Source organism: Scyliorhinus torazame, chromosome 6 (assembly GCF_047496885.1).
Source record: "Scyliorhinus torazame isolate Kashiwa2021f chromosome 6, sScyTor2.1, whole genome shotgun sequence".
In the NCBI taxonomy this organism is placed as follows: domain Eukaryota; kingdom Metazoa; phylum Chordata; class Chondrichthyes; order Carcharhiniformes; family Scyliorhinidae; genus Scyliorhinus; species Scyliorhinus torazame.
In genome coordinates this window covers 19,084,586-19,099,980 of record NC_092712.1, presented here as the reverse complement: position 1 = coordinate 19,099,980, position 15,395 = coordinate 19,084,586, and the positions used below count along the sequence as shown (strand labels likewise).

General features: G+C 52.3%; 1 protein-coding gene across 2 annotated transcripts in view; it reads left to right on the top strand.

The window, feature by feature from the left end:
• Positions 1–12,027: 12,027 nt before the first annotated feature.
• LOC140424699 (uncharacterized) overlaps positions 12,028–15,395 on the top strand; it is a 159,952-nt gene continuing 156,584 nt past the window's right edge. The window contains exon 1 of one of the 2 annotated variants that reach the window (XM_072507987.1): positions 12,028–12,139. In XM_072507987.1, coding sequence (XP_072364088.1) covers positions 12,115–12,139 — 25 coding nt within the window. In that variant the 5' untranslated portion in view covers positions 12,028–12,114. The remainder of the gene's footprint in view (positions 12,140–15,395) is intronic. The other variant, XM_072507986.1, reaches the window with a different exon arrangement.

The following is a 15,395-nucleotide window of genomic DNA, read 5'->3' as shown; positions in this document are numbered from 1 at the left end:
TGCAGCGCGGGTTCAATTCCCGTACCAGCCTCCCCGAACAGGTGCCGGAATGTTGCGATTAGGGGCTTTTCACAGAAACTTCATTGAAGCCGGCGTGTGAGAATAAGCGATTATTATTATTATTTAGGAGAGACATACCAGCACTGCAACTGGAGCGATTCCGCTACCGCCGAGGGGCCGGTAGCGGCGCCGCCGGAAACACCCCCGATTCCAATGGGAAACGGTGCGGGATTCGCCGGGTCCGTGATCGACACTCGGGAGGCTGGCAAGCTGCAGTCGCACACCCACATTACACTCCCCACACACACTCATCCCAGCCGCACACCCACATTACACTCCCCACAAACACTCATCCCAGCCGCACACACACATTACACTCCCCACACGCACTCATCCCAGCCGCACACACACATTACACTCCCCACACACACTCATCCCAGCCGCACACACACATTACACTCCCCACACACACTCATCCCAGCCGCACGCACACATTACACTCCCCACACACACTCATCCCAGCCGCACACACACATTACACTCCCCACACACACTCATCCCAGCCACACACCCATATTACACTCCCACACACACTCATCCCAACCGCACACTCACATTACACTCCCCACACACACTCATCCCAACCGCACACACACATTACACTCCCCACACACACTCATCCCAGCCACACACCCATATTACACTCCCACACACACTCATCCCAACCGCACACTCACATTACACTCCCCACACACACTCATCCCAGCCGCACACACACATTACACTCCCCACGCACACTCATCCCAGCCGCACACCCACCTTACACTCCCCACACACACTCATCCCAGCCACACACCCACATTACACTCCCCACGCACACTCATCCCAGCCGCACACCCACCTTACACTCCCCACACACACTCATCCCAGCCACACACTCACATTACACTCCCCACGCACACTCATCCCAGCCGCACACCCACCTTACACTCCCCACGCACACTCATCCCAGCCGCACACCCACATTACACTCCCCACACACACTCATCCCAGCCGCACACCCACATTACACTCCCCACACACACTCATCCCAGCCGCACACCCACATTACACTCCCCACACACACTCATCCCAGCCACACACACACATTACACTCCCCACACACACTCATCCCAGCCGCACACCCACCTTACACTCCCCACACACACTCATCCCAGCCGCACACACACATTACACTCCCCACACACACTCATCCCAGCCGCACACCCACATTACACTCCCCACACACACTCATCCCAGCCGCACACACACATTACACTCCCCACACACACTCATCCCAGCCGCACACCCACATTACACTCCCCACACACACTCATCCCAGCCACACACACACATTACACTCCCCACACACACTCATCCCAACCGCACACACACATTACACTCCCCACACACACTCATCCCAGCCACCCACACCCACATTCCACTCCCCACACACACTCATCCCAGCCGCACACCCACATTACACTCCCCACACACACTCATCCCAGCCACACACCCACATTACACACCCCACACACACTCATCCCAGCCACACACACACATTCCACTCCCCACACACACTCATCCCAGCCGAACACCCACATTACACTCCCCACACACACTCATCCCAGCCACACACCCACATTACACACCCCACACACACTCATCCCAGCCACACACACACATTCCACTCCCCACACACACTCATCCCAGCCCACACACACATTACACTCCCCACACACACTCATCCCAGCCACACACCCACATTACACTCCCCACACACACTCATCCCAGCCGCACACCCACATTACACTCCCCACACACACTCATCCCAGCCACACACCCACATTACACTCCCCACACACACTCATCCCAACCGCACACACACATTACACACCCCACACACACTCATCCCAGCCGCACACACACATTACACTCCCCACACACACTCATCCCAGCCGCACACACACATTACACTCCCCACACACAGTCATCCCAGCCACAAACCCACATTACACTCCCCACACACACTCATCCCAGCCACACACCCACATTACACTCCCCACACACACTCATCCCAGCCGCACACACACATTACACTCCCCACACACACTCATCCCAGCCACACACCCACACTACACTCCCCACACACACTCATCCCAGCCACATACCCACATTACACTCCCCACACACACTCATCCCAGCCACACACCCACATTACACTCCCCACACACACTCATCCCAGCCACACACCCACATTACACTCCCCACACACACTCATCCCCGCCACACACACACTTTACACTCCCCACACACACTCACCCCAGCCCCACACACACATTACACTCCCCACACACACTCATCCCAACCGCACACACACATTACACTCCCCACACACACTCATCCCAGCCGCACACCCACATTACACTCCCCACACACACTCATCCCAACCGCACACATACATTACACTCCCCACACACACTCATCCCAGCCGCACACCCACATTACACTCCCCACACACACTCATCCCAACCGCACACACACATTACGCTCCCCACACACACTCATCCCAGCCGCACACCCACATTACACTCCCCTCACACACTCATCCCAGCCACCCACACCCACATTCCACTCTCCACACACACTCATCCCAGCCACACACACACATTACACTCCCCACACACACTCATCCCAGCCACACACACACATTCCACTCCCCACACACACTCATCCCAGCCACACACACACATTACACTCCCCACACACACTCATCCCAGCCACACACACACATTACACTCCCCACACACACACATCCCAGCCGCACACCCACATTACACTCCCCTCACACACTCATCCCAGCCATCCACACCCACATTCCACTCTCCACACACACTCATCCCAGCCACACACACACATTACACTCCCCACACACACTCATCCCAGCCACCCACACACACATTCCACTCCCCACACACACTCATCCCAGCCGCACACACACATTACACTCCCCACACACACTCATCCCAGCCGCATACCCACATTACACTCCCCTCACACACTCATCCCAGCCACCCACACCCACATTCCACTCCCCACACACACTCATCCCAGCCGCACACCCACATTACACTCCCCACACACACTCATGCCAGACGCACACACACATTACACTCCCCACACACACTCATCCCAGCCACACATACACATTACACTCCCCACACACACTCATCCCAGCTGCACACACACACATTCCACTCCCCACACACACTCATCCCAGCCACACACACACATTCCACTCCCCACACACACTCATCCCAGCCACACACACACATTACACTCCCCACACACGCTCATCCCAGCCACACACCCACATTACACTCCCCTCACACACTCATCCCAACCGCACACACATTACACTCCCCACACACACTCATCCCAGCCACACACACACATTACGCTCCCCACACACACTCATCCCAGCCACACACCCACATTACACTCCCCACACACACTCATCCCAGCCACACACACACATTACACTCCCCACACACACTCATCCCAGCCACACACCCACATTACACTCCCCTCACACACTCATCCCAACCGCACACAAACATTACACTCCCCACACACACTCATCCCAGCCGCACACACACATTCCACTCCCCACGCACACTCATCCCAGCCACACACCCGCATTACACTCCACACACACACTCATCCCAACCGCACACACACATTACACTCCCCACACACACTCATCCCAGCCGCACACACACATTACACTCCCCACACACTCATCCCAGCCGCACACACACATTACACTCCCCACACACACTCATCCCAGCCACACACCCACATTACACTCCCCACACACACTCATCCCAGCCGCACACACACATTACACTCCCCACACACACTCATCCCAGCCACACACCCACATTACACTCCCCACACACACTCATCCCAGCCGCACACCCACATTACACTCCCCACACACACTCATCCCAACCGCACACACACATTACACTCCCCACACACACTCATCCCAGCCGCACACCCACATTACACTCCCCACACACACTCATCCCAACCGCACACACACATTACACTCCCCACACACACTCATCCCAGCCGCACACCCACATTACACTCCCCTCACACACTCATCCCAGCCACCCACACCCACATTCCACTCTCCACACACACTCATCCCAGCCACACACACACATTACACTCCCCACACACACTCATCCCAGCCACACACACACATTACACTCCCCACACACACTCATCCCAGCCACACACACACATTACACTCCCCACACACACACATCCCAGCCGCACACCCACATTACACTCCCCTCACACACTCATCCCAGCCACCCACACACACATTCCACTCCCCACACACACTCATCCCAGCTGCACACACACATTCCACTCCCCACACACACTCATCCCAGCCGCACACCCACATTACACTCCCCACACACAATCACCCCAGCCGCACACACACATTACACTCCCCACACACACTCATCCCAGCCACACATACACATTACACTCCCCACACACACTCATCCCAGCTGCACACACACACATTCCACTCCCCACACACACTCATCCCAGCCACACACACACATTCCACTCCCCACACACACTCATCCCAGCCGCACACCCACATTACACTCCCCACACACACTCATCCCAGCCGCACACCCACATTACACTCCCCACACACACTCATCCCAGCCGCAGACACACATTACACTCCCCACACACACTCATACCAGCCGCACACCCACATTACACTCCCCACACACACTCATCCCAGCTGCACACACACATTACACTCCCCACACACACTCGTCCCAGCCACACATACACATTACACTCTCCACACACACTCATCCCAGCTGCACACACACACATTCCACTCCCCACACACATTCATCCCAGCCACACACACACATTCCACTCCCCACACACAGTCATCCCAGCCGCACACCCACATTCCACTCCCCACACACACTCATCCCAGCTGCACACACACACATTCCACTCCCCACACACACTCATCCCAGCCGCACACACACATTCCACTCCCCACGCACACTCATCCCAGCTGCAGACACACACATTCCACTCCCCACACACACTCATCCCAGCCACACACACACATTCCACTCCCCACACACACTCATCCCAGCCGCACACACACATTACACTCCCCACACACACTCATCCCAGCCGCACACACACATTACACTCCCCACACACACGCATCCCAGCCACACACACTCATCCCAGCCGCACACACACATTACACTCCCCACACACACACATCCCAGCCACACACACTCATTACACTCCCCACACACACTCATCCCAGCCGCACACCCACATTCCACTCCCCACGCACACTCATCCCAGCTGCACACCCACATTACACTCCCCACACACACTCATCCCAGCAACCCACACACATTACACTCCCCACACACTCATCCCAGCTGCACACCCACATTCCACTCCCCACACACACGCATCCCAGCCACACATACACATTACACTCCCCACACACACTCATCCCAGCCACACACACACATTACGCTCCCCACACACACTCATCCCAGCCGCACACCCACATTACACTCCCCACGCACACTCATCCCAGCTGCACACACAGATTACACTCCCCACACACACTCATCCCAGCCGCACACCCACATTCCACTCCCCACGCACACTCATCCCAGCTGCACACACACACATTCCACACACCACACACACTCATCCCAGCCACACACACACATTCCACTCCCCACACACACTCATCCCAGCCGCACACACACATTACACTCCCCACACACACTCATCCCAGCCGCACACACACATTACACTCCCACACACACTCACCCCAGCCGCACACACACATTACACTCCCCACACACACTCATCCCAGCCACACATACACATTACACTCCCCACACACACTCATCCCAGCCGCACACACACATTACACTCCCCACACACACTCATCCCAGCCGCACACACACATTACACTCCCCACACACACTCACCCAGCCTCACACACACATTACACTCCCCACACACACTCATCCAAGCCACCCACACACATTACACTCCCCACACACACATCCCAGCCACACATACACATTACACCCCCCACACACACTCATCCCAGCCACACACACACATTACACTCCCCACACACACTCATCCCAGCCGCACACCCACATTACACTCCCCACACACACTCCTCCCAGCCGCACACACACATTCCACTCCCCACACACACTCATCCCAGCCGCACACCCATATTACACTCCCCACACACATTCATCCCAGCCACCCACACACATTACACCCCCCACACACACTCATCCCAGCCACACACACACATTCCACTCCCCACACACACTCATCCCAGCCGCACACCCACATTACACTCCCCACACACACTCCTCCCAGCCGCACACACACATTCCACTCCCCACACACACTCATCCCAGCCGCACACCCATATTACACTCTCCACACACACTCATCCCAGCCACCCACACACATTACACTCCCCACACACACTCATCCCAGCCGCACACACACATTACACACCCCACACACACTCATCCCAGCCGCACACACACATTACACTCCCCACACACACTCATCCCAGCCGCACACACACATTACACACCCCACACACACTCATCCCAGCCGCACACACACATTACACTCCCCACACACACTCATCCCATCTGCAGACCCACATTCCACTCCCCACACACACGCATCCCAGCCACACATACACATTACACTCCCCACACACACTCATCCCAGCCACACACACTCATTACACTCCCCACACACACGCATCCCAGCTGCACACCCACATTCCACTCCCCACACACACTCATCCCAGCCGCACACACACATTATACTCCCCACACACACGCATCCCAGCTGCACACCCACATTCCACTCCCCACACACTCGCATCCCAGCCACACACACACATTACACTCCCCACACACACTCATCCCAGCCGCACACACACATTCCACTCCCCACACACACTCATCCCAGCCACACACACTCATTACACTCCCCACACACACTCATCCCCGCCACACACACACATTACACTCCCCACACACACGCATCCCAGCCACACATACACATTTCACTCCCCACACACACTCATCCCAGCTGCACATACATATTCCACTCCCCACACACACTCATCCCATCCGCACACCCACATTACACTCCCCACACACACTCCTCCCAGCCAACAAGATGGCACTCTTTGTGCTACAGCGCGCCCATGTAGCTGAGGGGTCGGTTTTGGGCCAGAACGCACACAGTGGGGTGCCCTAGGGGGACACCTATACGACCCTTGGCCCTAGGTTCAAAGTGGGCTGTTTGCGGCCTGTGCAGCTGCATGGCTGCCTGATCGGCTGCGGCAATGGAGATCTATTCCCATCCACCCCGACCCCACAGCCCACCTCCTGGCCACCCCGACCCCACAGCCCACCTCCTGGCCACCCCGACCCCACAGCCCACCTCCTGGCCACCCCGACTACTCCCTCCGACCGGCAGGAGCCCCCTGGCCAGCGGCACAGCTGTCGGAAAACTACGGCGATGTTGGACACCTTCCCTGCCCCCTTTCTCTCCCTCAGCAACCATCTCACCAGTGAACCAAGCCGTCAGCAACCCCGCTCATCCGAGCTGGAGAATCGCGGAGGCCCCGGAGAATACTGGATCGGGCCCGCTAATGATATGAAAATGGTGTTCTTGCGGAGTTTCTGAGGTGACGGAAAATCGCGATTTGGTATCGAATCGGCGCCTTCCGCGGTTTTGGTGTCGGAAGCTATTCTCCGCCCAATCGCATTTCCCAATCCCGGCGTCGCCGAATGGAAAATCCGCCCATGAGGTTTCCAGTATGGGAAGAGATAAGCAACTCATATCAAAGTATGTTAGGTACATGATTAGAAAAAGTCGTAAAAATAAAAGTGGGGCCGATAAGGTAGAAGGAGCATTGGGACAGATTAAAGGGAGATTTCTGCATGGAGGCAGTGGTCTGTACACCTGTACGTACATCTGCACATACACCAGGGACTGCAGACAGATGTAACAGCCACAGCATCACTAGAGGGCAGCATCAGAGACGGGTATAAAGGGTCCAGCCCAAGGGAGGATCCGCCTCTTTCAGAAGCACAGGGCTAGTGAGCAGCAGCAGACAGGGACAGCTCAGCATAGGCAGTTTACCTGAGCTTCACTGGTCATACCTCTTGACTGTATTATATCTGGTTAAGTTCTGGAAACAGAACAAACCCATTGAATAAAGTATTTGTGTTAACTGGAAGTCTACAATCTTTATTCAGACTTAGAGAATAACATATGATACCAGGAGTGATTTCAGAAAGCTAGCTGGACACCAGCAAGAGAAGAAAAACTTAAACCGGATATTCGACTGTGAAAGACTTCGCAGCAAATGGATCCTCAACGTCTAACTGATTCGATGGAACTTGTTGGAACGCCATGGCAGCTGGAAACAACCGGTAATTGAAGCTATAACTGGAAAATGTTTGAACAGCTGTTCCAAATATTTATCGCTGCTAATGATTTAAGCACTGCCTAGGACACAATGAAAATAGCCCTACTACTCTCAACAGGAGGGCATGAAGCTAGAGAAATCTATAATTGCTTTAATTACTTAGATGGTGAGGACAACACCAAATTAGAAGTTGTACTCAAAAAATTTGATGAACACTATAAGAGTCACTCTGGAAAGATTTAACTCTTGTCAGAGAAACGGAGGGCCCATCTCTGATTTTATTACAAATCTCAAGCTAATTCTACAAGGCTATGATTATGCTGATTTCAGAGACACTGTGTTAATGCATCAATTAGTTTCTGGACTATCTGATAAAAATTTGAGGGAAGAACTTTCACTGCACGGTAGCATTGTGAAGCACAATTGCTTCAAAGCTCCAGGGTCCCAGGTTCAATTCGGCTTGGGTCACTAACCGTGTGGAGTCTGCACATCCTCCCTGTGTGTGCGTAGGTTTCCTCCAGGTGCTCCATTTTCCTCCCACAGTCCAAAGATGTTCAGGTTAGGTGGATTGGCCATGATAAATTGCCCTTAGTGTCCAAAATTGCCCTTAGTGTTGGGTGGGGTTACTGGGTTATGGGGATAGGGTGGAGGTGTTGACCTTGGGTAGGGTGCTCTTTCCAAGAGCCGGTGCAGACTCGATGGGCCGAAGAGGAGCACCAAGAGTCCAGAGAGACCACGTCAATAGAAATCTTGAAGATTTTGACTCTAGAAGAGGAGAACCAAGAGTCCAGATAGACCACGTCAATAGAAATCCTGAAGATTTTGACTCTAGAAGAGGAGCACCAAGAGTCCAGATAGACCGCGTCAATAGAAATCCTGAAGATTTTGACTCTAGAAGAGGAGAACCAAGAGTCCAGATAGACCACGTCAATAGAAATCCTGAAGATTTTGACTCTAGAAGAGGAGCAACAAGAGTCCAGATAGACAACATGAATCAAAATCTTGAAGATATTGACTCCAGAAAAGGAGCACAATGAGATCAATGATCATTCAAGTGAACCTGAAATGACTCTAGAAGAGGAGTACCAAGGAAGCAAAGAAGAGGAATCGAATGCACCACAAATGACTGATGTCACCAACGTCAATGCAACATCAGATCATTCTCACAATTCTCAAGAAGACACGCTCAATGTAGCAGATACCGCAAAGGACACTGACACCAATAACTGTGACAATGACTCAACTCATCCACATGGCGCACTCATTGAATGGAACAAGAACAACAAAAAATGCAAGAAGCACAGCAGAAACAAGAATAACAACAGCAACAACAAACACAACATGCAGCGCAACAAGAACGACAAAAGCACCTAGAAGCATCCCAGAAACAACAAGCACAACCAGAAAAAGAACAAGAATAAAAGGGAAAACAACGGAACAGAATCAACAAGCGCGACAAAAAGAACAACAAGAACGACAACAACAAGAACGACAACAACAAGAACGACAACAACAAGAACGCCAACAAAAACAACCAAGACAGAAACGACAGAAACAACAAAAATGAAACAACGACCTGTACAACAGGTTACAACTCTGCACGTGAAGGACACTGCCACAGCACACTGCGAAACAATGACAAGATTACAAACATGCCATGGCATGATAAAGAATCTCACAAATTCACATCGGTTCCAGAACAAACAAGCAAAACAGCTTTCACGAACGATGACATACAGAATCAATACCACAAACACAGGAAAATGTCGAGGTCAGACAATGGTCCGACACAGAATCGCTACCCGCAATCAAATGGAACGGGGGAAAAGATGTCCACATCATTAAACGACTCTTCAGCAAAGCAGCCGAGTCACAGTCTGACATCAACCTCGCTCTGTTATCGTACCGAGCAACTCCATTGAGCTCAGGACTGTCGCCAGCGCAAATGCTCGTCGGCAGAGACATCCGGACAACCCTATAGGCAAAGCAATCCCGAGACCCCGGCAACACACTGGTTCTCTACGACATGCGGGCACTATGCTCCAAACATAAAATATACTACGATCAACATGCGATCCCACTCAAGCCACTGACAATAGGTGACACCATCAGAATCAGGGACCCAGAAGGTGGATGGTCTGAGTCAGTCACGGCGATCAGGCAGGAGGCACCGCGGTCCTACATTGTCAAATCGTCTGCGGGAGTACTTTTTTGCCGTAACCACCGGGATCTATTAGAGATTCGACCTACAACGCCAGTATTTCCCACACTGGACTTGACCGAGTCTATTTGTCCACAGGATGTTCCTCACCACACAACGCCAGACAGTACTCTTGATGACATCAAACCATCATCCCTACTACCACCGTTAAAACGCTCCAGCAGAAGCCACAAAGCACCCGATCGGCTAGATTTGTGACGACACTTCGACACACGTGCAAGACGAATATGGACATTTCTCACGATGGACCCATGTCACAGTTAATTGTTTCTGTATTACTTTTATCATTTTCACAGTGTGCAGAATTGCATATTCTCACCACTTGATATGTACAGTTTTCTTGAGGCCAGTCTAGAAAACATGCCCAAAAAAAGGGGGGATGTAGTGATCTGTACATCTGTACATACATTTGCACATACACCAGGGACTGCAGACAGATGTAACAGCCACAGCATCACTAGAGGGCAGCATCAGAGACGGGTATAAAGGGTCCAGCCCAAGGTAGGATCCGCCTCTTTCAGAAGCACAGGGCTAGTGAGCAGCAGCAGACAGGGACAGCTCAGCATAGGCAGTTGTGCTGTAACTTTTCTATGATCAGGTTTTTTTTTGTGCATGATTTTTTAAATCTGAATTCACCCCACCCTTTACCAAAATCCTGCAATTCATTCTTCTAAAAGTATTTATTCAATTTTGTTTTGAAGGTTACTATCAGATAGCACATTCCAAATCTTAACTGTTGTTCCATGGGTAGGTTTTCTTTCCTGAGTCGCCTCTGATTATTTTGCCAATACCTTTAAATCTATGTTCTCCTATTTTGACTGAAAATAGTTTCCGTTCTATCTAAACCAGACCCGATTTAAAACATCTCTAACAAATCTCCCCTTTCAGTCAGCTTTGCTCAAAGGGTCAGTCAGCAGAAAATAGCATAACACACAACATGATCATTTGTAGTTGCTTGACTTGAGAGCAAAGAGGAACATTAGTAACTGAATAATGGCTCAGGTGCCAAGTCATTTGGGCCACTTCTTGATTTCTAACACTGTAATTTCTCGCACTGTAAATCATTCACCTCTACCTTTGGGCGGAGGAGCTTCCACAGAAATCTAAGCTTGTAATCCGAGTGACACTGCCCACTTCTATTCGACTCCAGGTAAATTGACACCTTCTTTGCATATTAAAAACCTATTGTTAGGAGGTGACCTCTCCAATAAATACCCAGGGGACATTCAGCCAGAGCAGAGACCAGCACTGACGCACACTGAGGATGGGAGCTCTGTGCTTGTGGTTAGGTGAGTCACTTCTCAGTCTTCCTCTCACAGTTGCACTTTTCTAATTATTTAGTGCACTTTAGTCAGAGAACGGTGAGAATGTGGGACCTGCTACCTCAGAAAGTAGTTGAGACGAACAGTTAGAAGTATTTAGGCTAGATAAGCATTTTTGGAAGACGGGAGTAGAAAGTTACGCTGCTCGGGCTGAATGAGGTAAGATGGGGTAAAGTTTGAGTTGAGCATACGTTTTCACACAGGTTGGTTGGGCAGGATAGCTTAATTTTGTGCTGTCTAATCTATGTAGTTTTCTGTTGCATCTAGTGTCAGTGACACAAAATAACAAAGTAGTCAGCAACATGGGGGTAGAGACGATTCGGGATATGTCCAAACTTGAACAGCTTCAGGAGGCAGAGAGAGTGAACAAAGTTAATGCACACAAATGCCAGGATTTGAAAAGAATAGGTCTGGATGTCTGTGCTGGAAGAGGGACCGTGATATAATGGGAACTGTTCCGTTTAGGAATATAGGCTAGTGTGCAGGTTAAAGTTAGAATTTGTTTTGAAGAGACAGAATGGGGGAGAAATTGGAGGGAGAATGGCAAAGCATATTGAAAGTAGCCAAACAGAAATGGGCCGGTTAAGAGGGCACGTGTGTTTCGCTCACCTGAGGGGACTGAAGGTGGACGTGGTAATGCTGCAGGAGACGCACCTTAGAGTAGTGGACCAGGTTAGATTGAGGAAAGGCTGGGTCAGTCATGTCTTCCGCTCGGGGCTGGATACAAAGACTAGGGGGGTTGCGATCTTGATTAATAAGCGGGTGATATTTGAGGTGGGTAGAATAGTTTCAGATGTGGGGGGGTCGATATATTATGGTTAGTGAAATGAAATGAAAATGGCTTATTGTCACAAGTAGGCTTCAATGAAGTTACTGTGAAAAGCCCCTAGTCGCCACATTCCGGCGCCTGTTCGGGGAGGCTGTTACGGGAATCGAACCGTGCTGCTGGCTTGCCTTGGCCTGCTTTCAAAGCCAGCAATTTAGCCCTGTGCTAAACAGCCTAGTGGAAGCTGGGAAAGATACCGGACCTGGACTCGCACAGGTTGGTCATGGGAGGGGACTTTAATACAGTTATTGATCCCGGCCTGGATCGGCTATGCTCGAAAACGGGCAGGGTACCAGCAATGGCAAAGGAACTGAAAGGGTTCATGGAGCAAATGGGGGGCGGAAAGGTGTACTCTCGGATCGATTTCTTTGTTTTGGGTAGGGCCCTGCTGACAGGGGTGGAGGACATGGGGAACTCGGCGATTACGGTCTCGGACCATGCTCCACACTGGGTTGACCTGCAGGTTAGTACAGATAGCAATCAGCGCCCGCAATGGAGGTTGGATGTAGGACTTTTGCGGACGAAGCGGTGTGCGAGAGGCTGAGGAAATGCATGCTGAATTACCTGCAGGTAAATGATACGGGGGAGGTCTCAGCAGCGGCGGTCTGGGAAGCGCTGAAGGCAGTGGTGAGAGGAGAGCTGATCTCGATCCGGGTTTACAGGGACAGGACGGATAGGGCAGAAACGGGGGGGCTGACTTTACCGAACGTGGACGGGGAGCTGGCAGAAGGGCTGGGGGCCCCGATCGGGTTGGAAGAGATAGTGGAGGGCTTGAAGGCCATGCAGTTGGGTAAGGCCCCGGGACCAGACGGGCACCCAGCAGAGTTCTATAAAAAGTTCTCTGGGATATTGGGACCGGTGCTGATGAAATTGTTTAACGAGGCAAGGGAAAGGGAGTCCTGCCCCAGATGATGTCACAGGCCACGATTTCGCTTATTCTGAAACGGGACAAGAACCCGGAGCTATGTGGGTCTTACAGACCGATATCCCTGTTGAACGTAGATGCCAAACTGCTGGCCAAAATGTTGTCCTCCAGGATTGAGGATTGTGTGCCAAACGTCATTGTGGAGGCTCAGACGGGGTTCGTTAGGGCAGGCAGTTGGTGGCCAATGTAAGAAGGCTGCTAAATGTGATCATGATGCCCCCGGAGAGTAGGGAGGTGGAGGTAGTGGTCGCGATGGATGCGGAAAAAGCTTTTGACCGGGTTGAGTGGGATTATTTGTGGGAGGTTCTGGAACGGTTCGGATTTGGGAGGGGCTTTATTGACTGGGTCAGGTTGCTGTACCAGGCTCCTGTGGCAAGCGTACGGACGAACAGGATGATCTCGAACTATTTTCCGGATGTGGGATGCGCTCCCGTTGTCTCAGGCGGGGAGAGTTCAAACGGTGAAAATGACGGTCCTCCCGAGATTCCTATTCGTTTTCCAATGCCTCCCCATCTTCATTCCGTGGTCCTTTTTTAAGCGGGTCAGTAAAGTTATAGCGGCTTTGTATGGGGGGCGGGCAAGTCCCCGCGAGTAAGGAGGGTAATGCTTGAGCGGAGTCGGGGAGAGAGAGGGGTGGCGCTGCCGAACTTCAGCAATTATTACTGGGCGGCTAACATAGCCATGGTTAGGAAGTGGCTGGAGGGGGTGGGGGTGAGGGTGGGGTGGGGCTGGGGGGAGGGGGGGGAGGCATGGAGGCGGTTTCTTGCAGGGGCACAAGTCTGGGGGTGCTGGTAACTGCGCCCCTGCCGTTCCCGCCGGCGCAGTTCTCCACCAGTCCAGTGGTGGTGGCGGCCCTGAGAGTCTGGGGACAGTGGAGGAGACGTGGGAGCAGAGGGGCCATCGGTCTGGTCCCCAATCTGCGATAATCACCGGTTTGCCCCGGGGAGGATGGACGGGGGGTCCCGAATTTGGCGGAGAGCGGGGATTGAGAGGACGGGGGGCTTGTTTATAGAGGGGAGCTTTCCAAATATGAGGGCACTGGAGGAGAAGTTTGCATTGGCCGGGGGAAATGAACTTCGATATCTGCAGGTGCGGGATTTTCTGTGTAGACAGGTACCAAAGAACAAAGAACAAAGAACAAAGAACAAAGAAATGTACAGCACAGGAACAGGCCCTTCGGCCCTCCAAGCCCGTGCCGACCATGCTGCCCGACTAAACTACAATCTTCTACTCTTCCTGGGTCCGTATCCCTCTATTCCCATCCTATTCATGTATTTGTCAAGATGCCCCTTAAATGTCACTATCGTCCCTGCTTCCACCACCTCCTCCGGTAGCGAGTTCCAGGCACCCACTATCCTCTGTGTAAAAAACTTGCCTCGTACATCTCCTCTAAACCTTGCCCCTCGCACCTTAAACCTATGCCCCCTAGTAATTGACCCCCTCTACCCTGGGGAAAAGCCCCTGACTATCCA